We start from the raw sequence: 25923 nt of genomic DNA on the forward strand, positions 1-25923 counted from the left end.
TACTTTCTATCAACTAAACTTAAAAAATAAATAAGATAAACTGAAACTAATCATGATATTTTGCTTTATTATATGAGACAGCTTTAAAAGTCTAGAAATATATATTCTTTAACAAGTAATGCGAAAATAGAATGGTCAAGAAATAAATATAATAGAACAAAAAATAAATTTGTTATCACTAATATATTTTTCTCAAAGATTCAAAGAGGAGAGCGTCTGCACCTAACCGCACCGATCGTTCCTAAATTACCATGCGAACTGAGGTCACGTGACTAGTTTGCTTTCGTGTAACCAGTGTCACCGGTGCGAATATTGGAACGCAGCCTTAAATTCTTAGAAATTGACTCACTCAATTTAGATCCTTCATTCAGGAAATTTAATCACGAACTTCTTGATAGATTTATTTTTAAACTTGCACTGATCATTAGAAACAAGCAAGTATGGTTGTTTTATTATGTTTTTACTTATATTTATCGTACATAATTTTCGTTAAACGAGTGGTTTAAAGCCACTTGTATATGAAATTTTTTTGTTTAGTTGAAAGTAAACATTACCCATTTTTTTACCGTTCTGTGTTTATAAAATATTAATTTCAACTTTCGCAATGATTTTTTTATTTTAGATGTATTTTTTTTTATTTTTTATCTAAAGTTTTTCTCTGAAAAGATCTACTTTTAATACATTATTTTAAGCTTAGAAAAAGGGAAAACCCCTTGCGTATCCTCTTAAATTTAGGCCGAAGGTTAATAGATTATTTGATGAAATGTGATTTTGTTCGTGGGAAGTTTCATATGGTTAATGATTTATGCAAACTTGTATTGCTTTTTTTTTCTAATGAACTACTAAGGTTCCGCATGAATATTTGAGAGCTCGAAAACATTCGACATAAGGATACAACCTTGAATGCGGATTTCCATAAGAGTAAGTGACGCATATCTAGGAACTATTTCTTAGAATATCACATTTGGCTGAATGATTTTTTTTTTTTTTTTTCATTTTAGATGCATTTGTTTTTAACTATTGTAGTTTTTCTCTGAAGACAACTATTTTTAAAACATAATTTTAAGTTTTGAAAAGGGGAAAACCCCTCACGTATCCTTTTAAATTTAAACCGAAGGTAATTGTTCTTATTTTATATAATTTTTTAAATGCATTGACTTGTTTCGTTTGGTATAGCAATTCTAACTTATTTGATGAAATGTGTTTTTGCTCGTGGGGAGTTCGTTTCATATCGTGGAAGTCTCGGATGGTTATTGATTTATGCAAACTAATGTTGCTATCTTGTCTAATGAACTACTTAAGCCCTGCATAAATGTTTTAAAGCTTTTAAATATTCGTCATAAGGATTCAACCCTGAATGAGATTTCGATAAGAATAAGTGACACATATCTAGGAACTGTTAATTGGAAAACCAAATTGTTACCAAGCTAACAGGTTTCAAATTTCTGATTTTTATAGTATTGATAATGCAAAAAGTATTAATAAAAACAAATAAAAAGTCACAACATAAACTACAGCTGAAATGTGCACAATTGTTATAATATTTAATTAACCTCACATTTTAATCAATATAAGTATTCATTAATGTAGTTATGCAGTAAAAGAATAGATTTCAAGCTAGTAATTTAGTTTGTTCTTAATTTATAATCTACTGATTTCATTTGTCATTTTGTTTTATCACATTTCAAAATTCTGATTTTGGTTTTAAAATCATTACTGGTAAAGTATTGGGACTATTTTTATATAAGAACATCAATATGTAGTGTAGTGCCTATATTTTTATAAATGTATTGATTATCATTAGATATGCTAATGTATATAAATTGAAATGAATTTTTAAATTTCAAATTATAATGATTTCCAAATTTTATTTTTTAGGAAAATGAGTTGTCTAAGCTTTATTTTACTAGGAGCCGTTTGTTTTATTTTGGCACCTGAAGGTAAATATTTTAATTATAATTTTATAACTTCTATTTAATTATTCATTTATAAAGAGATTTTTTTTGTTTAATTCAGTCTGTGTTCAGGGCAATGTTAATTTAATTTTAACTTGGTTTGCATAAAAATAAATTTTAATGATTTTTACTAATAGTTAAATGAAAAAATCTGTGACGATGTGGACTGATGATGAAATCTGAGTAAATTAAGCTTAATTTGTATGTTATTACTTGGATCAAACAATTTTTATTCTATGTGTTTATTTAGAGCAATCAAAAAGTTACACTTTTTGCTATATCATTTATTGTTTTTTGCTTATTGTGTATTAAAATTATTTCAAATTTCTTTGTTTGAGTATACCAACAAATTTATTCTTTTCATCTTATTCTGGTAGAAAGTGAAAGTTCCACATCAGACAAAAGCAACGGCTTTTCTTTATGATCTAAAAGAATATTGTGTACTTGATAATTTTATAAAACTTTGTAAAGTAAAATCTATAAAGTTATTCCTTTTGAAGGAAAAATATTTAGGAATTAAATGCTGTTACACACTCCATTTTGAACTTAAAATTTTACTTTACTTTTTTATATATAAAATTTAGATTCAATGTTTTTGTTTCTATAACTTTTTATAAAATTCAGAAACTTAAATATCCTTTGACTGCTAAATAAATTTTTTAAAAAAAGAATAAATCATGATCTTAAACTAAAGGTGCACCACCTGCAGCCCACAGACTGTTCATGTGCAGCCTGCGTGTGCTTTTGAATGCACTAAAAATTTCTTTTAATTTGTTTTTTGTTTAAACATTATAATAAATTTTATTTCATTAAAATATTTAGTTCAAATTTATATTACTCTATAATAGGGGTGCACAAGCTATGGCCTGCAAGCCACATGCGGCCTGCGAGAGTAACTTATGAACACAATTAAAAATTTCTCTTAATTTAGTTTTTGTTGAAACATAACTTTTCTTTTATTAAAATATTTAATTAAAATATTATTACTCTATAAAATGCTTTTTTGCACTTTTATTCTGTAGGCTTCTTTTTGTTAAGAATTTATATCTCCCCTCCCAATATTTCCGTATATATATAAAAAATAATTATTGTGAAAAATGGAAAGTTTTTTAAAACAATGTATCAGTTTTTTAAGTTTTAAATAAATTCAAATAATTAATTTTCTGAAAATATGATAAGTTTACTGATAAAAAAATTTGGTGCTTAGAGCTTACATTAATGTTTAGATAAAAAAATTATCATATTTGCCTCTAACATGATTAAATATGCGTGCGGCCCTGCGATAATCTACGTACTGTACGATTGGCCCTTGACTACAATAAGTTGTGCACCCCTACTCTATAAAATGCTTATATTTTTTTTTCACTTGCACATTTTGCTTCTTTTTGGTTAAAATTTATATATCCCTCCTCCCCCAGTATTTATGTGTATATATATTTATATTTGATAAATTAATTATTGTGAGGAAAGGAAAAAGTTTTTTTAGTTTTAACTAATTAGAAGTATTTAATTTTCTGCAAATATGTTATTAAATTGATAAAAATATTTAGTGCCTAGAACATTAATGTTTAGAAAAAAATTACAAAATATGCTTGCGACCCTTCATTAATCTACCTTCCGTACAAGTGGCCCTTCACTCAAAAAGGTTGTGCATCTCTTAGTTAAGTTTAGTGCTGATACTTTTTTTTTTTAATGAGAGAATTTTTAATGTTCATTGTATAACCAGGGGTCTGCTAAGCAGAAATTTGAGTCCGTTAACGAAACCTTCACAAAATAATTTATCTTTTAATCGGACCCTTACAAATTTGTTTATCTTCATTATTGTTTTGTTAATCGAATAAACCCTTCCCTCCAGGGGGGGGGGGACAGAAAGACAAACTAGGTTTCCCTAAGTTTAAATTCCAAATGTAGTATTCTAAGAAAATATTTCTACTTTTACAAGCATCGTGTGCGTAAATCTCAATTTTTTTTTGTATATAAATAATTAATCAATTCATATTTATTCATAAAATTAATTAATAGAATATTATGTAAATAAAGATTCATTTCTGGCAATTTTTTAAATAAAATATCATAAATTTAAAAATTGTTTAAGTTTACTTAATGCGTAACACATTAAAAGTGATACATTACTAAATTGTGTTATTTGAAATATATCAATTGAAATTATTAAAAATGTGAGTGATTTTGTTTCTATTATTCATCCGAAATGAATATTTTGTGTTGAACAGTAAAGGCTAAATACCAAATATTTGTATGTTACATCTCTAATTTAGTAGCAGCAATTGTTGAGCAGAATCTTGTATCTATTTACAATTTAGAAACTTCTTGAAAAGGTTTTTAGAAATTTTTGCAATAACAGAACCTTATTTGCACAAATTCACAAAAGCAGGACCTTGGTTGAAAGACTGTGACTTATTTTATATTCACAAATTATGAATAGTTTTTTCACAATTTTACAAAAATAGGACTTTTTACAAAATTTCTGGACAGACCCCTGATAACTGTACTTTTAAGTTACAGTTGTCAAAAAAAAATTTACTTTTATTTTTTTCTTTTTAAGTAGCAATGGCTCTGGAGTGTTCACAGATGGGATTAACATCTATGACTTGTCCTTTACCACTTGTGAATGATGACGATGAAATATTTTGTTGCGAAACTTCTGCAAAAGGTCTGCATAAATGTTGTGACATTGAAGAGTTCATGAAACAAAAGTAAGTTTTATCTTGAATTTTGTTGCAAAGCCTTGTTTTTATTTTTGTAATTTACAAATTTTTCAGAACTAATGGTTCTTCGATTGAAAATGGAAACGTTGCATAACCAAAAATGAAAACATTACATTTGTAAATTCTTATATTGTTTTTTATACTCACAAATATTTCAAAACCACACAATCAGTATTGAGTATATCGGCAAGGAGTTTTAAAATCAGATCATAGCTCAAAATGATTATTTACATGAATGGAGCCGAGCTTCGAGCTATGTCCAGGTTTAAAGACTTATCAATGATATACTAGACATTCTGCATTCTCTATTTTTTACATGTCTTTTTTAAATCCTATTTAAATATAGTAAAGGTTTTAAGTTATGAAAAGGAATTGATTTGATAAATTATCACAGTAAAGGTGGAAATTAAAAACCAGAATGTATAATAAAACCAAAAAGTTGTGAAAGGTGATAACTATAAATTTCTTTCTATATCATTCAAAAAGTGAATTATTTTACAATTTATAATTTTTTTCACTGATTTTAAAAATAAGTCACAATATTTTTATAACATTAATATTTAATTTTTCACAAAAGGTCTAAAACTATTAATACTTATAACTGTAATTATGAATTTATATAATGTATATTTGTATTGTAAAGTTTGTTGAAGAATGAAATGCTGAAGAAATGCTTTATTCAGGGTATACATAATAAAATAAAATTGTTAATGTTTTTATCTTTAAAATTGATAATGATCCTTTAATAAAATTCTAAGTATAAATTTTTTTTTCTTACTTTGTTTGGTTTCAAACAAAATTTCTGAGGCAGAAAATTTTTATTGTGTTTAAAGGCATTTATAGATGTTGTATTAAGTTCAAGCAATCATTGCGTAGGGGAAGCGAAAGACTGCAATTTTTTCTTATAACCTATTTTTAATTAATGTAAATAGTAAATCTAAAGCAAAGGCCTCTTTTTTTTTTTTTCAACTCTTTTATAATAAGAAAATAAAGTGCTTTCTCACTTCGAAATTCAATACAATAACTTCCATAATGTTTTCCCCTCAATATTGTGATATTCTGTAAAGCAATAAATAAACCCTTGTAAAATGTTATTTTCTCCCTTTTTTGATGATTTTGGTTTTTAAGTACTGAAAAAAACTTTTATTTTGTCTTACTTAGCTATTTTTCAGACTTTTCTAAAAGGAGAACACTTGCTGTTGATTTTGTATTTATTCCAATGTAAAAATGGCTTTTGTTCAGATTTCAATACGACCACATCCTTCAAATGAAATCTCTTCCAACGCACCCAAAAGTGTTTCCCTTCTTGAGGTTACAGATGTAACTTTCCTATCTGATTTCTTTAAGGAACAAAATTAGCAGACATCACTCGCCTCATGGCGACTAAATAAAATGAAGTGGTTACCAAAAAAATTACCATCATTTACCACTCACTCGCAAATGCCTCTTTTTGTCATTTGACACCTCATCCTCACCATTCTTTAGTTCTTAGAAATGCACCCCCATGAACATAAACATTTTCGATAACTTCTGTTTATTTTTTTCATTAAATGCTTAACAGCAAGTTGTTTGCTAATGAATTTCCTATAAGGCAAAATTTAAGCACGATAAAATTAAATCCTAACTTTCTTTCAATGTATTTAAATGAGAGGATTTTATTTCTTCATTATTGTCTGATATATTTTTTCGAATTTTTTCCTCCTTTTTTATTGAGTATTGATTTCAACATCTTTTCAGATGTGACTGACTTTGTTTTTTTTTTTTATTGAAGCCATAAAGTAGAATTAATTTCTGACGAAAAGAAACTCCTCTAAGAGTAGACTGATGTTGATAATTTTGTTTATTTGCTGTTTTTGTTTACTTGTTTTTGTTTATCTGCTATCATCTTTGGCATGCACATACCAAAAGACAATGCAGAAGATACAGACAAGGTGCAGAAGATTAAAAAAAAGAATGAATGAACAATGAAAGAAAAAATTAACAATGAAAAATGAGAGATAAAATATAACTGAGAGCAGCAATTCTAACCTTAATATTTTATGTTAAGATATTTAAATTTTCAGAGATAGTCATTGCACTTCATTCTGATATAGAAGTTACTGATAGTAAGAGGAACAAGTTTAAAATCAAACCTATTATATATATATATAAATTTTTTTTTAAATTTTTTTTCCCGTAAACATGATTTGTTATAATATCTGATTACTTTAATTGCACTTTTTTAAACTAAAAAAAAAAATTTTTTATAGTGCTTACGTAGTAAAATCATTAAGATACTTGTAACACAAAAAGTGGAATGTGGAAAGAAAAAAGGTAGCCGCCAACAAATTTACCTCTATCACCCACCAGATAATTCATGTTGGAACCAGATAAATCAAAAATGACCACTCATATTACATTAGCAAATCTTTATAATTTAGATATGTGATGTTAGATTATTCTATGTAAAGCTCTTCCCCTTTAGTCTTAATAGTGTTGGATTTTTAAACTAAGCATTTTATTAAATTTATTATTTTATTTTATTAATATTAAAATTATAAAAAAAGTTGTATTCCCAAAATATGTAGGTCCTCAATATAGCAATATATTTCTGCAAGGTTATATTTATTTGGTCTCCTAAATATTGTTGTAATGCAATAATAATCCTAAATATTGTTGTAATGTAAATACAATAATAATTTATTATTTTATTATTAAAATTATAAAGAAAGTAGTATTCCCAAAATATGTAGGTCCTCAATATAGCAATATATCTCTCCAAGGGTATATTTATTTGGTCTCCTAAATATTGTTGTAATGCAGTTTTACTGTTTAAGTATTTTAAGTTTTTTGTAAGAATTTTAAAAATCAGGCCATGAAGAAAAACCAAATGCTTTAGCCTTTCAACTACCATGTCCAAGTTGAAAGTATTGAGACGCTTAGAAACTTGGGAAAAGATCTGTTATTCACGATTTATTAAAATGTGAGTTTCGTCAAGAGTTAAACTAATCCTACAATAATTTGACAAAAGGGAAAACCGCTAAATTGGCTCATGCATTAAAGCAATCTTATAGTGCTAATATGTAAGTAAATGAATATACAATTGTTGCTAATAAATCATTGCACATTTAAATTGTATGCAAAGTTAGCTTTTATATTGATTGAAAAAGTTAAAGTTTATAAAAGTTATAAGATTGAAAGATTGAATTAAAAATAAGTATAAACATCAGAAATTTGTGAATTTAAAAAGCTAGGAAATATGTAATGCCGAAACAGAACTAATATCAACTTTGAAAGTATTTCCTTAACAGTAGTATATCCTTGCTGCTAAATAAGGCACATTGAACCATGTAACAAAAATATATTTAGAAATAATATTTAGGTGAGAATATAGGGTGTGTTTTTTTAATAGATTAATAAAATAAGTAATCTGTTATTTAAAAAAAATGAAAGATAATCAATAGGGGAAAACAATGTTTGTTTTGTATTATTGACCTGATTTAACAGATTAAAGCCTAGTCTTAGGACCTCATAACTTTTTATATCGTATATTGTTAAATAGAAGAATTTTAAATTAAAAAGTTGATAGAGTATAAATTTGAATATATTCCTAACACTCAAACCTATCCTTTAGACATGTTGCTAGATTCTAAATTGACATTAAAATTAATGTAAAAACATAAACTGAACGTTGATTCACTGGTGAATCATAAAATAACATGGCTCCTTCTCACTGGAGCGACTGCATTAGAAAGTTCCCACTTTTGTGTCGTTTAGTACAGTCTCTAGACTCAAATGAACCATGTAATCCACGGGATTAAGATCTGGCGAGTAGGATGGGCATTCTTCAGATGATATCATGTTTGAAAAATGCTCATTCACCACTCTGGTCTATTTGGTCTTGTTAGCTAATGCATAGTCCTGTTTAAACATCCAGTTTACATTATTTTTAATTTATTGCAATTCTCCAAAATTTTATGGAGGCTAGCATATGCTTTGTAGCCAATATTTTCGTATAGATTCTTTATATACCATAAAAACTAAATTGTGTATTTGTAAGAATTATGTGTACTTCTGTTGTATATTAATTTAATTATATTTTTAAATATGTATATTTTTATAGCTCTGGTATATTGGCTGGTATAGTAATTGCTGCTGTGGTGATTTTCTTGATCATTACTTTGTGCTGCTGCTGTTTCTGCAGTTGCTGTTGTTTGGCCAAACGTCGAGTTCAAAGAGGACATGTTCTTTATGGTTAGTTGCATCTGTGTATTGGTTTAGGTAAAAAGCTATTTGAATATATTTCAATAAAGAATTTAGTTGCACGAATTTAAAATTAACCTTATTCTGATGTTTAAAAATGTCATAAAATTTAAAAAGCACTTTTATTAGTGCTGTGAAACCTCAGTAAAGTTAGTATGCTAAAGGAATTCTTAAAATATAAATATACAATGTATGTGCAACTTAGATATCTTGCATTCTATGTTTTATCCAACTGGGGAAAAAAATAGAAGGAAAACTTGTTTTAAGTGGTATCAACTCCTCAGATCTTAATCTGCTCTTAATTTTTAGGTGCATAAAGCATGAGCCCTCAATGAAAATTTTAGCATCCTGCGATAATTTAAATGTTTCTTTGACTATTTACTAACAAAAGTTTTAATGTAACTAAAGCAAAATGAGAAAGTTTTTCCAATTCTCTATTCAATCAAAATTCAATGTTAATGACATGTATCGAAAATCATGTATTTTAAATCAAACATTTATCTTTGAACTATGGTCAAAATTTGTAGGAGTATGATACTTATTAGATTCATATTATGAAATCTCTCTTAATTACGATATGTATTACAAAGATTGTGACAATAAATTGGTCTCTCTCCTTAGACTATAAAAAAAAAAAAAAAAAAAAAAAAAAACATTCGCACCTATGTGGAATTCATAGGGGCGTATCTGTTTTAAAAAGTGCTTAAAGGTACTTATTTTCAATTTTTAATATAAATTTATTAGTTTTCTTAATTTGCTTAATTCTTTACAAATTTTTTATAAATTCAGTATGATCAATAATATTAATCTTGTTAATGTTTTGTTGTATATGCTATTATAAATAACATTTATTTAAATTTAAAAAAATACAGTTGATTACCTTTTTAAAACAATAGTTAGACTAATTAGAATTTTGAATTAAAACTTTTTTCAGAATGAAATGAAATAATTAATTTAAAAAAATAGTATGAGCCACTCAATATTGAATATATTTGAAGTTCTGTATAAATTGCTTTTATACTGGCTAAATTATCAAGAAGAGAGTTCTTAGTCAGAAACTAGTTATTTTATCATGATCATGTAAAGTCTTTGAAAATTATTTTGTTAATGTATACGGGAAGAACTTTCAACAATAGGAAGAAAACATTTTTATCAGCGTGCATATCATAATTATATTTTTTAAAGTGCTTAGAAATAGTTGTTAAGTGCTTAGAAGGTACTTGTCTTTTGTTGAAAAATTGGGCTGCGCACCCTGATTCTCCCATGACAGATTCTGTTTAGGAGAATGTTTCCCCTCTGGAATGCTTTATAAATAAACTTTATTTAGGGGCTGAATAGGTTTTTGAAAATCATCCGTAATGCTTGGTTTCAGGCCTGGTGTAAAATGTCTTAAAGTGAAGCTTCACTGAATATCTATCACTTTATTGCTTCTGAAATCCGTGTTTTTTTTTTTTTTTTTTTTATTAACATTTTATCCTTATTGGAACAAATTACTCAAAATTAATTAAATATTCAATATAGTTTATTCAATGCTTTGAATGTAGTTTATATTCAAAGCCTATTTTAAATAAGAAAGAAAAAGAGCTTGTTATTTGTAGTTATTAAAAATATTTTTTGAAATAAATAATTCTCGTGAGCCGACGGTGCATTCTAAAAAGCATTGTGGACAATATAGATTAAAATAGCTGGTCTTAGGATATATTTACCATTAATAATTGGAGTATACATCTTTATTTAGAATCTATCAAAAATCAGGCTGTAGCTGTGAGAAAGAAACTTTCAATACTTTTCTTCCCCCCCCCCATTCAATTATTCTGTGTTTTAAATATTTTTGTGGTGCTACCTTTATAAATTATTTGTTTTACTTCAGTGTTTCTTAATTTATCGATTGCATGCCTCTAATATCTAATAAATCATTTTCATTTTGTGTCTGGTGATATAAATATCCATTACTTTAATTGTGTGTATGTCTCTTTGTCCAAGTTGCAATTAAAGTCACTAACTAAACGCTTAAAATTGTCATTATTTTTTTAAATTCCATAACTTATTGCATTTGTGGAAAACTAACATTCATATGAAACTAGAAGAATAAAATTTCTTTAATAATAACTTTTTTCCGTCTTTGAAATTTGGATATGATATTTGTGCAAGGTTCGTAGTTGTCCATTGTCCATATTTTCCTGATAAGAAAATATTTTGTTCTTATTATTTTTCTTTTTTAAATTATGTTCCAGATTTTTGTTTGTGACAGAAAATTACATTTTCTAAGATTTGGAATTTATATCCAATACATTTTTATTTGAATTAATTATGCGAGTAGAAATAGACCAAATTCTACAATACCAATGTAGGGACTGTCTACTAATTACTTACACGGTTCAGGCAATTAGCCTTACCTATGGGATTCATTGTTTCAACCTCTTCAGGAAGGATTTAAATCATTAAATGAAATGGAAATTAAATTGACAATTTTACATTGTGAAGTTTTTATGATTTCAAGATTGATATGCTTAATTATTATTTTTGTCTAATGCAGTAACAAATCTTGTAAAATGGAGATTTATAGTTACACAGGGTGCGTAGCGTTTTTAAAAAGTGCTTAAAGGTGCTTATTTCCGATTTTCCTTTTTTAAAAGTCTTTAAAGGTGCTTTTTAAAAAGTGCTTAAATTTCCCTTTTCGAAAATGAGATTTTTTTCTTTACCATATTTATTTTCTCCACGAATCATGCAAAAAGACATTGTTCTATTCAGAATGTTTACAATTAATACAACCTCAATCTATTTCAGTGTACCATCGGTCCGTAACGTATGAAACCGCCATTCGTTTTACCTGATTCAAAATTTCATGATTTTTGACAAATGTCAAAAACTATGCCCAAAAAAAAAATTTTTTTTTTTTTTAACATGACGGTTAGAACCGTCAATAGTCAAAATCTTGCAAACCCTGCATAATTATATTTCTTCTAAAGTGCTTAAAAGGTGCTTTTTTGTTGAAAAATTTGGCTATGCACCACAAATGTTTATTTGTAAGGCTGGAATTTTAACTTTCATTTACATAAGCAAAGTTTGTTTTAATTCGCTTGCTGTACTACCAAATTAAAGGCTATCGTTGCTAGTGGGGCTAACTTACAATTAGGCCATTATAAAATAATCCATCTACACTGGTTATCATAAATTAAGGAAAAATCACAAAAATAGCGATAACTCTTTCAAAAGTAAGCCAAACCGTGCAAAATTTGCATATGTTGTCCACTAAGAGTAGCTGAGTAAAATTGCAATATGCAAATTAGTGGCGCTGCACTCGGCTTACGTCATCTGCCTGGAGCATAAAAGTCCAAGTTTGAGAGAAAGCACACAAATTTTACTGTGATTGCGACATTGAAAATCTGAGATAGCCAATTCGTAATAATGACCTCTAGGCATCATTTGCCTGAAGAACTACGATGGAGAGCCATCGGGAGACTAGAGGCAGGGCAGAGTCAATCAGAAGTGGCCAGATGGCTAAATGTGAGTCCATCTGTGGTTCATAGACTTTGGAGGCAATTTCAAACCACAGATTCGGCATCTAGGAGGTTCAGTCAAGGACGGCCAACTGTTACGACCAGTGCCGATGACCGATATTTGACATTAAGTGCACGCAGGAATAGAACCGCTACTCCGACACATCTTAGATCCTCTCTTGCTGCAGCCACCGGAAGGTTGGTGTCAACGTCAACTGTGCGCAGAAGGCTCCACGAAGGTGGTCTGTATGCGAGACGACCAGCCATTTGCGTGCCGCTCACATCACGCCATAGGAGAGACCGTTTGCAGTGGGCCCGACAACATGTCCACTGGACGTCAGATCAATGGAGGCCTGTTCTCTTTACGGATGAGTCCAGGTTTAGTCTAGAAAGTGACAGTAGACGTTATTTGATATGGAGAGAACCTGGGACCCGTTATCATCCATCAAACATCCGTGAAAGAGATGCATACGGAAGAGGCAGTGTCTGTGTTTGGGGAGGCATATCCTTAGGAGGGCGCACATACCTCCATGTCTTTCCAAGGGGAACCGTGAATGCTCAGGTTTATCGAGACAACATCCTTGATGCTTATGTGCGCCCATATGCCGGGGCAATTGGTGATTGCTTCCTGTTACAGGACGATAATGCAAGACCACACAGAGCTCGCATTGTTGATGATTATCTTCAACAGGAAACAATTACTCGCATGGAGTGGCCAGCTCGATCCCCGGACTTGAATCCTATCGAGCACGTTTGGGAGGCGTGTATCTGCCATCAATCCGCCCCCTCAGACCCTTGCCACGCTTGCAACTGCTTTACAAGAGCAATGGCTCTCACTTCCTATTGAACTGATAGACCGCATAATTGAAAGCATCACACATCGCTGTTTGTGCTGTATTGCTTCTAGAGGCAATCATATTCCATATTAAAGGTACTTTTTCTATTGCAAACCGATACTTCCAATTTGTTTATTTTATACATGTGCTAATTTCTATACTACTATTAATGTCTGATAATTTCTTTTTATGTTGTTTAATACCTTACTATGTGTTGTATATTGTGGGTAAGTTTCATAAAATTCCATGTGTAATTTCTTGAGTTATCGCGATTTTTGTGAATTTTCCTTAATTTATGATAACCAGTGTATATGATAATACATTTCAATTTTTGAACATTGATTAAAATATACGTAGTTGATTCTAGAAATAGTAGTTGATAGAGAGGAGCTCAGTATAGAAATTATTTAATTACTTTAACCAGTTGGAAGTTTTATTTATAAATAATTAAATCTGTAAGCTCTTATGTTAAAATTGATTTTTAGGAAAGAAATTATTAAAATAATATGCAATTATAAATGTTTGGAATTTTTTTCCTTCGGTAAATGGAGAAAGATATTTTAAAAAAATAATAAATTTAAAGGAAACACTGGTAACTTCATGTGATTTTATAGTGGTTAATGTTAAGTGGCATATTCAATGTGTTTTCAAATTCAGTTACAAATTTTAATTATGTATTGGTATAAGTTTATGGTCTAAAGTAGAGCAAATTGTTTTTCTTAGTTAGACGTTTACCTTTTTAAAAGTTTCGACAAAGTAATGTTAAGATTAAGAAATGTTTCTCGAGTTGATTTTTAAAAAAAGAAAATTTTATATTTGTGGGCTAATCTCATTAAAGTTTAACTGAGAATAGTCAAGAATTCTTTATAAAAGTGTCTGGTTGTATTATAAATGTCATTATCCTGAATGAACAATTCAAGTTTTATCATACAGCGCTAGGGTGATTGCATATCAAATCTACCAATGGTTAATATGTCTGGTCTTGGTATTTTGTTTAATTTTAGCTCAGAGATAAAACTAGCAAGTTAGATGAAAAATACCAAATATCTAATTTTTTGCACTGTTAGTTTCTGCTTTGTAATTTTTTGAAAGTTCACAAATTTTTGAAGTTTTTAAAACAGTTGTAACTTGAGTACTACTTACCAACAAAGCTGAATTTTGTTCAGTTTTTTAATTGAATTTTTTTTAAATATTTAACATAGCTAATAGCTAGATTGTTTTTAAAATTTGAGAACTTAATTTTAAAAGTCAATCAAAAAAATTTTTAAAATTTATTTCTGGGAATGTTAATGCCAAATTAAAGAATGGTATTCCTTTGGAACCAGATTGAGAAAAACAATACAAATAATTTGTAGTTTAACAATGACATAAACCGTATGGTAAAATCACATGACATAAAACTATAGTTAAAAAATAATTCTGGTGAAAAGGTGGCTTTTTCATGTAAAATATATAAACTTCATTTACATTACTTATTGCAATTACCTGTTATAATCAAATTGTAATACATGTTGTTCCTTTTTTTTTTTTTTTTTTTTTAACCTCGTAATAAAATAAGTTTTAAAACGAAATGAAGTGGCTTAAGTAGTAGATTTGTTCTGACAATCAAGCAAAGTAGCTGATGTGGGGGTGTATTAGCAACTGTTGACCAAAAGCCAAAAAAAAAAAAACAATTATTAGCTGAAACAGCTTTAATGGTAAAAGAATTTTATGATGATTAAATGATCGGGTAAATGCCTTGAAAAAAGGGTTATGTTGGAATGGGTAAGAATGCTGTTGGTAAGCTAATTATTTTACAAAAAATATTTATTCCGGAAAAATTATAGACTTTTAAAATCAAATTTTTCTAACTGGAAAATTTGCTTCACAAAGTTGAACAGAATGAAATAAATAAAATTGAATCAACAAAAGCCGTATGATCGTTGGTGCCAGTGGCACTTACTCTGTGTTTGTCTGTACAGCATGTCAAAATGCTAAATTAATGATAGCTAGTGATAATTTACAAAAGATTACATTACCTGAAGCTGAATATCAATGTTCCCACGGGTCAGGGAAAACTTGGAATTGTGAGGAAATTTTATTTTGCCTCTAATAATCAAGAAAAATTGCAATTTACTAAGAAAAAAACTAGAAAACTCTTGCATTATACCTGGAAAATGACTAGTTTCAGAATTTCCAGTAACAGTAATCAATTATTGAGATACCTGTTAAATAATTTTGACATCTATAACAATTTGTTCTAAAAATGTCACATTTTATTGAAAATTCTATGCATATATCCTCATTCAATGATACTTCTTTGCTCACGAAATCTTGATATTTGACATTACAAATAAAAAAAAAATCTTAAGTTGTCCAATGAAAAATGGCATGGTATGTATGAAATATAGTTTTGATTTTCAATGAAATTTTCCTGATATGCCTGGTAAAGTCATGGAAATTATTTTTCTAATATTGAGTGGGAACCCTGAATATCCATTTTAAACTTACCTAGAATGCATAGTAAAATCATGTGCAATCCACTGTCACAGTTTTGCTTTTTAAATGAATGCAGCAATTCTCTGTAAATGGATGGCTTTAACGAAGCTTTACTGATGTGTTTTGAAGAGAAAATATCAAAAAATATAATTTAATATAATACCATGTAAATATCATTATAAAAATAAGCACAAAACTGCTTAAGGGAATTGAATAAAATGTTCTCTTTTTTTTTTTCAGAATAATTACACCTATTTATTAATATTTGCAATAAATAATGAAATTGTTTTGTTTAGAGCTATTTCACAAATGAATTTATGTTGACAAATTTAGTTTATTTGGTAATTGATATTAGGCAGAGAAAAATAATTTTTTTTTTTTTTTACTAAATAGTTTTATGTCAGTGTTAAACTAGAAATAATTATTTATTTTCATTATGATTCCATAATAACTTGAAATTTTGCACATTCATTGCTAAAAAAAGTTTAAACATTTTTTTAATTAAATTTGTTATAAAATGTCATTAAAAACTGAATGACAAAATTTAAAATTTAGGTCTCTAGGTCAAATGGTACTAAAGTTACAGCTGTTTAAAAATTAGAAAATTGTAAAAAAATAATAATAATAATAATCTTTAAAAATGTATATCTCTAGAATTAATGGTTAGAAAATATGAAACTTGACATCTTCTACCAGCGCTACCATATTAATTTAAAAAGTTATGTTTTCTAATAAACTTAATTCTTTTAGGCTTATTGCAGTGAGTCAATTTGTTGAGATATGTTTTTTTCTCTTTTAACGTATGAATATTTTACGCAAACTGTCTTTTGTAAACTTCTTATTAATATTATTTGAAATAATGTTTTTCCACTAATTAACTGTAATTCATAATCTCTTGTTATATTCCCTCTGAAACTTTAGTTCAATTTTCTAATGTCTTTCTCTGTCACTGTTAAATTTCTGTATTTCACTTTTTCTTCCCTTTATTTTTTTTTTTTAAATAACTTAACCATCCCTCCTTTCCTGTAGGAAGTAACCTGTAACTTATCTTTTGAATCTTTTCTCAGAAATTTAGGTGGGTAGAATTTTCTTAATATGTATTTCATATTCTTTATTCAGCATAAATATTACCATAAAGTGGTTTTACTTTGCGGCACTTTTTTTTTTGTGGATATATCATTTAAATTTAAAATGTCCAGCTTTAAATGTGTGTATCAATATATATATATAAATAGAGAAACCTGCCCAACTCCTTTAAAAAAGGGTAAGCAAAAAGTCTATTCTAAATAGCAAGGAAAATTGTAAGTTTTCTGTGTCACAAAATCACCACTTTACAACGTCTAATTTATCACCTTAAAATTGATTGAAACATTATTCCTGCATGTAGTAAACCTTACTATCAAGAATAGACACTTATTTGTTCAAATATCTATTTTAAAAAAATTCCATTTCTATTTTTTATAAAATAAAAGCTATAATTATTATGATTAAACTTCATAATCAGCATCTAACAAAATATTCGAAATTTCTTTTGGAAGTAGGATCTCATTTTATCTCTTGGTATCTAACCAAATCAGGTAGTTCAAATATATTGCCAATATATATGTCCAATAAATTTCCTTACTTTGGCCTTGATTAAAATGTTACCTCTCAACTCTCGCCAACATCTGCAAGCATCAAAAGAACCATTATCAGGTGCAATTTTTGTAAATTAATACATTTAAGTTGAGCTGTTGTGGCTCAGGGGATAGAGTGTTCACTTTCAATGAGGTGAACCAGATTCGAATCGCAAGCATAACTGGTCAATTGAAATTCAGCACCCTTCTTGCACCGACCATAGTGCTAACGTAAAATATCCTCAGTGGTAGACGGATCATGTGTTAGTCCCCTTGCTGTTAGGCTAACCGTAGTTCCATCAAAAAGTTCTCCACGGGGGCAAATTTCTCCCAATGCTTGATCCATGAGCTCCCTTGTCTTCTGGTTTGGGCTCAAAATTACAAGGCTACAAATTTGAACATTAGTAGTTAGAGTACCAAGAGGTCGTGGGTTCGATCCCTGCTGTCCGAAGACTCCCCGTGTAGTAAATAGTGACTTTTGCACGTTAAATCTGTTGAGTCACAAAGTCCTCCATGTTTCCATAACAAATCATACCTCTGGGGGATACTAGTCCAGGAGATTCCTTGTCTTCTGGATTGGTTTAAAATTACTAGGTTACGGAGTTGAACATTAATAGCCGTAAACCCTAAATTGGGTCTGCTGTTCAATCACGATTATAAAATAAAATATATTTAAGTTATCACAGAAATGACAGCTATTTTACAACATAGTGCTGCTCCGAAGATAGAAAAATATTCTAAAATTATTGTCTTTATTTTTGCTATTGTTAGAAGCTATTTAACTGTAGAAAATATGAGTGTCAATGTCATCTCACCTGTAGTAACAATTTTATGGTATACAAAGTAACCCCATTTTATGGTACATCTTTTCTTGACTTTTGTAAACTTTTCCATCTGTTAGCTGTATTGAAATTCCTATTAAAAACAAATTGATTTAAGTTTTCATTAGTTATATAATGTCAAAAAAAAATAAGTTAATACATATTATAAATTTATTAAAATCATTGTTTTTTATTGTATAAAAAATGCTCAAAAGTGAAAGACGCTTAATCAATTTTTAAAATGTGTACTAATTTTTTGCATTTATTTTGTTTTAAACATTCCATATCAGAATTCTCATGTATGTGCCTTACAAACTCCCTAATTATTATCTTGAAAATAAAGGGCCTATAAAAATACATAATTTTGATTCAAGTCCTTAATCTCCACTACATTTATTTGATTTGAAAAACAGTAAACAGATGGATATTCATGCAAGATATTGACTTGATGAGAATATAAGAAGTAAAAGCATGCTTTTTTTTTTTTTTTTTTTTTTTAACATTTTGAAGCTGATAAGATTTCAGCTGCTTTTTATAGTTCTTAGAAATTAAAGCTTTCCAAATTACTTCAAGTTTCGTTGGACAGACGGTTTATACTTAGAAATTCTATGAACTCTTGTAAAATTAGATTTTATTTTTTAAAAAATAACATATTAATAAATATTAAGCAGAGTCTATATATATAATTCTATATAAAGATACTCCTGTCTGAAGTGAAGAGTTGATGAATCTAAGGTGCAGCAAGAAATTCTGCTACCATCCAAAGAAGAAAGATAGGCATCAAGAGCCTATAGAAGCCTAGGCAGCCGTTAGTAAGCAAGTTTCAAAAGTTGTCCTTAAAACTTCGTCTGAGGTAACCTGCAAGTCATAATTCCATTACAGTCCAAGCAGCTAAAGACAAATTAATTGCTGTAAAGGTTTTCTCTTAGTGGATAAACGAAGTCATTTTTAGTCTTGTATCAAAATGACAAAACACTAGTGACATTTTTAGCTGGTGAATTATTTACTCTGTGTTAAAAGTTTTGGAGCATGAGACATGTTATAGACCTGATTTTGGATCTTTGATCTTAAATATGTAGTGCATTTTTAATGTCAATGAATTGCTGGTAAAAAATGATGTATGTCCATCTTCTGTTGCTCTTGCTGAAGAAAGATAAAAGAAAGAAGAAAAAAATTGATGCTTTCTCAAATTTAATGCCCTAAGAAAAGTAGCAGAAGAATGTTTGAACTTGAATCCATGGAGGAAAATGTTGCTAATAAATGTGTACGATTGATATCGCGATATAACCCTACATTGCTTATGAAAAGAAAATTTTTATTTTCTTGTGACGTCTATAAGTAATTTTAATACTTCATTCAGAAAATCTTCTATTAACTTTTTGAAGAATTATAAATTTTTAAGAAACAGTAAAAAATTTTTAAAAATACCTAACCATGCTATAAATTAAACAATACTACTAATATGTACTTGTAATATAGCTAAGAGATTTTTTTTTATACCTTAACTTTGTGTATGTGTACATTTGATCATAATTTATTTTCCCCTTTTTTTTAACGACTTTCATATTTGCTTTAAAACAGTGAGATCCCTGCATTTATTGATGTTAAATCCTTATAAAAATATTTACCATTTTAAAAGAATGCTAAAAATAGAATGAGACACGCCCTTTGAAAAATTTTATTAGTTACAAATGATCGTTCAGTGTGGTTTTGCCTATAACTCGTCTTTACTTGTGAAGTCATTGCTTTATTATTGCCTTTAATCATTGCCCATTTCCTTGTTGGAAATCTCTTCATCTTTGGGACATATAGCAGTTAACAATGTGTTGACCCCCTCTAATTCTCCCCCATGTGGAATAATTTTAGTGTTATTTAACATTATTATTAAAGATTTCTTTACGATAAATTTCTGTTAAGAGAGAGGTCATTGTAGGTAACTCTACTATATTTGTTTCTTTCTTTTTTTACTTACTAGTTCCCATGTATTTCCTGTCAAGTATTAGTACATATCTTGGTAGACAATTAAGATGGTAAAGTTTCTAAAGCTTGTTGTTAGTAAACTGTTTTTCAAAGCTTGTTAGTAAACTGTTTCAAATTAAGGGTTATTTTAGGAATAATATGGGTCATGTTCCCTTCACAAAAATTTTTATCATTTAAAATGTACCCTTCACAGAACTTTTCTTTTGAAAAACTGAGTCAATTGCATCATTTGTTTATAATTTTAAAACTAAAACTGCTTCAAAAAAATATATTTTGTGTTTGTGCTGACATGTGCATTATGCCTATTTTAAAAGAGAATACTAGTTTGTTTCAGATTAAGAAAAAAATCTCAAGAAATTCATCTAAAAAAAATTTAACAATTAAGTAACTTTCTAAATTATTATTCATTTTAGATAGTCCATTGTCAACTTTTGATTCCGCTAGTTGCTTTACACAAGGATGTTAAACCATGTGCACGTCTTAGAGATAAAGCAAGACAGGATTTTTGTGTCTAAAAAATTATGAAACTGCACAATAACAATCATAAAACGAATATTTTTGAAAAGCATAAAAAATGAAGATTGGCTGTAAAAATGGTCATAAAATCAGTACTATTATGTCAATAATAATCTAACAATCAAAATAGATATTTTAAGCATCTGAAGTGATAACCATGCATAAAAGTTGCCAAATCAAAATTTTACAGGGCAAAATGTGAGGACTAATGAAAGATAATTTCAAACCTTGGAACAAGCAGTTTTCTCATACCAAGTGCCCTGGAAAATTTTTGAAATCAAAACTGTTTTTGTTTAGCGCCTTTCAAAAAATCAGTTATATTTTTTTAGAAATTCAAAACTTGGTTCTATTTTAATAATAGGCAATTCTAAAAATGTTTCTATTTTGATTCAACTAAACTACTTTGTTGGTAAATTTTTTTACATTGTTACTTATCGTAAGTTTGATCAAAAATTCACAATTTCTTTTTATTATCGTTTTTCAAAAACAAAAAAAAAAAAAACAACCTTAGATTTTTTTAAGCGCAAAAAACACTATTTCTACAAGCTTTCAGTAATGATCTTTTGAAAAGGGCTGTCAGTTTTGACTTATAAAATCATACGGGACAATTGCTGTTGGGTTGGCCAGATCCCTGACTGTAAAGCCGATAGTTGTGGGTTCAAATCCAACTTAGGTCATGGATTTTTCTCTCTGTCTGTTGTGTGGGTATGGCCCACTCTATGAGTGGGTCTGTGGCATGGATAATGTTGCTCACCTCCGTAATGAACCGTTCCATTCATGAGTGCCCACCAGGTACCTTAATATGAGCAACAGTTCTGCCATCTTCCAAGGTGAAGAACAAAAAATATTGCAGTTGGAGAGGGCTCTGTTGCCTAAAGTTGTTGCAGCTGTTAATTTAAACCTTTCCCTAGAAAAATAGAAATTGAACAAATATTAAGACTGCTAAAAGGAAATAATTATTTCTTATTGAAAATTGATTTTATATCCTATTATTTCAGGTCCTGTTGGTGGTGCACAAGTAGTCACAACTCCCATTCCTAATACCTTTCAAGTAGTCCATCCACCGCCCGCTACTCAAGCTTATAGTCCGCCTCCTTACAATCCAAACTATGCTGCCTCACAGCCTGCTGTAAATCCTTACTACAAATGATTTGACACTAGTCAAACCTGTGATTTAAAAACCAAATTTTCCTGTTTTTAACTGTGGTACTGTCAAAGTGTATTTTCTCCCTTTATAGTGTCCTTCCTCCTACTTTCTGTTGTGTATGGGTTATTTTTTTTTTTTTCATACATAACTGAACAAACTAACTGGATGATGGTGTATACTGATATTTTTATTTTTTGGTAACTATTTTTGATGAACTGTTAAAGCAAAATATTTACAATGGTATTGATCAAGATGCTCAGTAATTGTTTTCCTAAGCAATGCCAATTTTTTTTTTTTTTTTTTTTTTTTATCTGTCATTTGCTAAACCATTGTTGCAACTTTCAGTTGCCAAATGTATGGTTAGAAAAACCTCTTATGGTAAAAGTTCTAAAACATTTCTGTTTTATAATTGATATTAGATAATTGTTAATTATATTCTTTTATCATTGAAACATTAGCTTATTTTGATATTTATTATAGTTATTTAACTATGGTTATTAATAGACACCTGAATGGCTGTCACTTTTCCGTAATTTGCAGAAGTGTTGCATATTAGAGGTTTATACCAAGTTTCCTGCTTTACCATATGTATGATTAATCATCACTATACACAGTGATTAAGTAATTCAATAAAGTAAGTGTATGTGCCTTTTGAAAAATATGAAAATAATTCATTAAAGTAAAATTCTTAAACTTTTCAATTTACAATTTATTATTTTTGATGTATAAAAAAAAAAATTATCCTATTCGGTGATAAAAAAAATTGGTGTTAAGATTACTGAGTGAAGAAAAAGATTTCAAGCAAAACATTAATATCCATACATTACTATAATCCTTCTCTTCAGTAAAAAGTTTCTTATTGTTAAGCATCTTTAAAATCAACGTTTTGGAAATGTTTACTTTTAAAATAGGCTATACTTTGTCACATTCTGAGATAATACTCCCAAGCTTTCCCTTTTTTTTTTATGAAATGGTTATTCTGAAGTTTTGCTTTATAAACAAATTACAGAGCTGCCAACTGCTCGGTATTTTTAACGTTTGAAGTCAAAGTAAAATTTATGCTTTTACATGGTGCATAGCGTTTTTTAAAGGTGCTTATTTTAGTTTTTTAAAAGCCCTTAAAGGTGCTTTTTTATTGGAGTGTTTTTAAAGAGTACTTAATTTTCCCTTTTCGAAGATGAGATTTTTTTTTTTTCCTTTCCCAAGTCTATTTTTGCTAAGTATTATGCAAAATCCCTGTTTTCACATTGTTCTATTCAACGTTTTCACAATTCATTCAACCACAATCCATTTTGGCATGTCGTCGGTCCATAGCGTATGATAGCGCCAATCATGTTACATGCTTAATGAAATACTTGGGAGTGACTACTGAGCGCTGGATTCAGTGAGATTCTTGCACTCTCGTGTACAACTGTGCTGCATTTTGCAAGATATTCTCAATTTCCAGCTGCATTTTCCATCCTCTGAAATTGAACCAAAAAAAATCTCTGAAGTACTTAAAAGGTGTTTTTTTTTTTTTTTTTTTTTTTTTTTTTTTTTTTTTTTAGAGAGAGAGAGATTCGGCTATGCACCCTGTTTTATTTATTTTAAACTTTATTAAAAACTTTCTTACTACTGACAACAGCATTACAAGCTTCAACTTAAAGCTTATATAAGGGACCTGATAATCACTCAATAAGTTTTTAAACCCCTACCACTTTTTATTTGCTATGAACTTCAGAGTTAGCAACTCTGTAAAGATGCCTGCATTTTTGAAAATCGAGGTTGACATCAGCATAAATATCCTCTTTTTTTTACTTCCTTAACACATGTCGTTACTTTAAAACAATTCATGTTTTATCTTCCTTTATTGATGATACAAAGTTGTAGTTAAATAACATGTGCCTTATTCTTTATAATTGGGTATAAGATGACCTATGTCGCACTTCACTTTTCCAGAATATTATTGCCCAGTAAAAACCAGCCTCTTTTGCGAGGTAACCTGTTTTTATTAATAGAATCATCTTTTTAGTGGGAATGGTTGAAGTTGTGCTTCATATTGTGCCCAATTACTGTGCCTTATTAATTTTTGCCTATGCAAATTTTATGCAAGTAAAAATTCATCGTATACTATTCCTAAAATTTTACATAAGTATTGAATAGTTTTTTCTTAGACTTTCAATATTAATCTTTGAGAGGTTAAAAGAAATTTATAAATTATTATTTTACTAATTTTTAAATGATTACCATTAGGACTCACTTATATGCTATTAAATTTTGTATATTGTGCACTTATTTAATTAAGAAATAACATATTTCCCAACTTTTTTGTTTAATTAAATTTAAATAAATTTTTTTATTACCTCATTGCGTTGTGAAAACAAGCTGTAGTTAATAGATTATAATAATATATTAGTTAAAAATAGGATATAAAATTAGGGAGAAAATATATACACTGCATGAAATGCACTATATTGAAAGTTGTAATAGCACTTTCATAGATGAACAATATATTTTGGCTGTTAGCAAAGTTTGGATCTGATTAAAACTCAAATGTGTATATTTGTATTTTTAATTCACTTTTATGTATTTACAAGTAAATAGGCACTTTTACATAAAATATTGATTAAGATTTAATATTGTTTTTTAGAATTTACATGTCTTCTGTATGTGTAATAATATTTTTAAAGGCAAAAAGTGGTTACCATTACAGCATATGTAAAATTACAATTGATGTACTAAGACCAGGTTTTTGAGCTTTATTATTAGAAGTTTACAGATTCAAATAGCACTTTTTCTGTATCGAAATGTTTTGTAACGTTAGTATAACAATACTGTATAAGTTAGGTTGCAATAATTTTCCTAAGAATATGCAAAATTTTTGAAATATATAAATCATTGTACTTTTATAATACATTTTTGAAAGCTACTGAATTTTTTTATTTTCATTTAAATACTAAATATTTTTTATTCCAGAATCTTATTTTCCATGATCTGAAATAAAAATGTCTGTGATATTTAGTGGTTTTCCTAGTAATAAAGCTCAAAACATATGAAATTTATTCTTGTTTTCTCTTATAATTTCAATTTATAAAGAATTATATAAATTACAAATTTTTAAGATCAAATTTCAAATATTAATTATAAATTATTATAATCAATTCTATGATCAAATTTGGAAATGACATTAGAGTATCTCACTACAGTGCCAAATTATTGTGCTATAAAATTGAAAGCGGGCAAATTGCTCACAAGATGGAATTCAGTAACATTCCTTTTTTATGTTCACTATTTGACTGATTAACTTTTCATTGTATTATTAGAATCTTGTTGATAAAATCATGTCAACACATAAATCGCAGAGCTTTGCTATTTAGAACCGCTATTTGTCATCAATATTATTTTTCATTGTGTTCTGTATATTTTTGGTCTTAGTAAATGTTTAAACAATAAAATTGATTGTTTTTTGTTATTCGTGGGGTTGTTAATAAAGTATGCTTGGATTACACAAAAGTGGCTGCTGCAAATATCTGCAGTGAATAAGAGAAGTATTCTTGATAGTGAGGTGTATATATATGTATGTATGTATATATATATATACACCAAAGAGCCATTACATTATGACCACCCTGCTAATAACATGTAGGACCACCTTTAGCCCTCAAAACTGCTAGCACCCGCCATGGCATTGATTCCACAAGGTGCTGACAGATAGTCTGAGGTATCTGGTGCCAAGCGCTCACCAACTGGTCCTGCAATTCCCTCACATTGCGAGGGGGTAGCTTGGCAGCACGAATTTGGTTTTCCAACTAGGACCACAAATGCTTTATTGGATTAAGGTCAGGTGAATTTGGGGGCCAAGATATGACTTGAAAGTCACTGGAATGTTCCTCGACGATTCGACCCTTATGACATGGTGCATTATCCTGTTGGTAAACACCATCCCCCGCAGGAAAAACTGTTGCCATGAATGGGTGAACCTGGTCTGCAACTATGTTCAAGTAGTTTACAGATGTCATGAATGGTTCTATGAAGATTATAAGTCCTTATCTGCCCCATGAAAGCATTGCTCCTGGGCGAGAAACCATGAAAACCTGGGCGAGCCCATTGTTATGAATGGAGGGTGG

At 28.8% G+C, this 25923-nt stretch overlaps 1 protein-coding gene across 4 annotated transcripts; it reads left to right on the forward strand.

The window, feature by feature from the left end:
- The first annotated feature begins 318 nt into the window (after positions 1–318).
- On the forward strand, positions 319–25268 carry LOC107449730 (uncharacterized). Of its 4 annotated transcripts, none has more exons than XM_087168302.1 (5): positions 319–438; positions 1879–1940; positions 4519–4669; positions 8784–8914; positions 21669–25268. In XM_087168302.1, exons 2-5 carry the CDS (start codon positions 1883–1885, stop codon positions 21818–21820), a joined length of 492 nt encoding a protein of 163 aa, XP_087024428.1. In that variant the 5' UTR covers positions 319–438; positions 1879–1882; the 3' UTR covers positions 21821–25268. The 4 variants fall into 4 exon arrangements, with proteins under 4 accessions (XP_087024428.1, XP_087024429.1, XP_015920843.1 ...); XM_087168303.1 differs by having other exon boundaries at positions 4522–4669; positions 21669–23242; XM_016065357.4 differs by having other exon boundaries at positions 325–921; positions 4522–4669; positions 21669–23242.
- The last annotated feature ends 655 nt before the right edge of the window (positions 25269–25923 follow it).

The sequence above is a fragment of the Parasteatoda tepidariorum genome, chromosome 7 (genome assembly GCF_982258835.1).
Source record: "Parasteatoda tepidariorum strain Cologne lab strain chromosome 7, Ptep-v5.0, whole genome shotgun sequence".
Taxonomy (NCBI): Eukaryota; Metazoa; Arthropoda; class Arachnida; order Araneae; family Theridiidae; genus Parasteatoda; species Parasteatoda tepidariorum.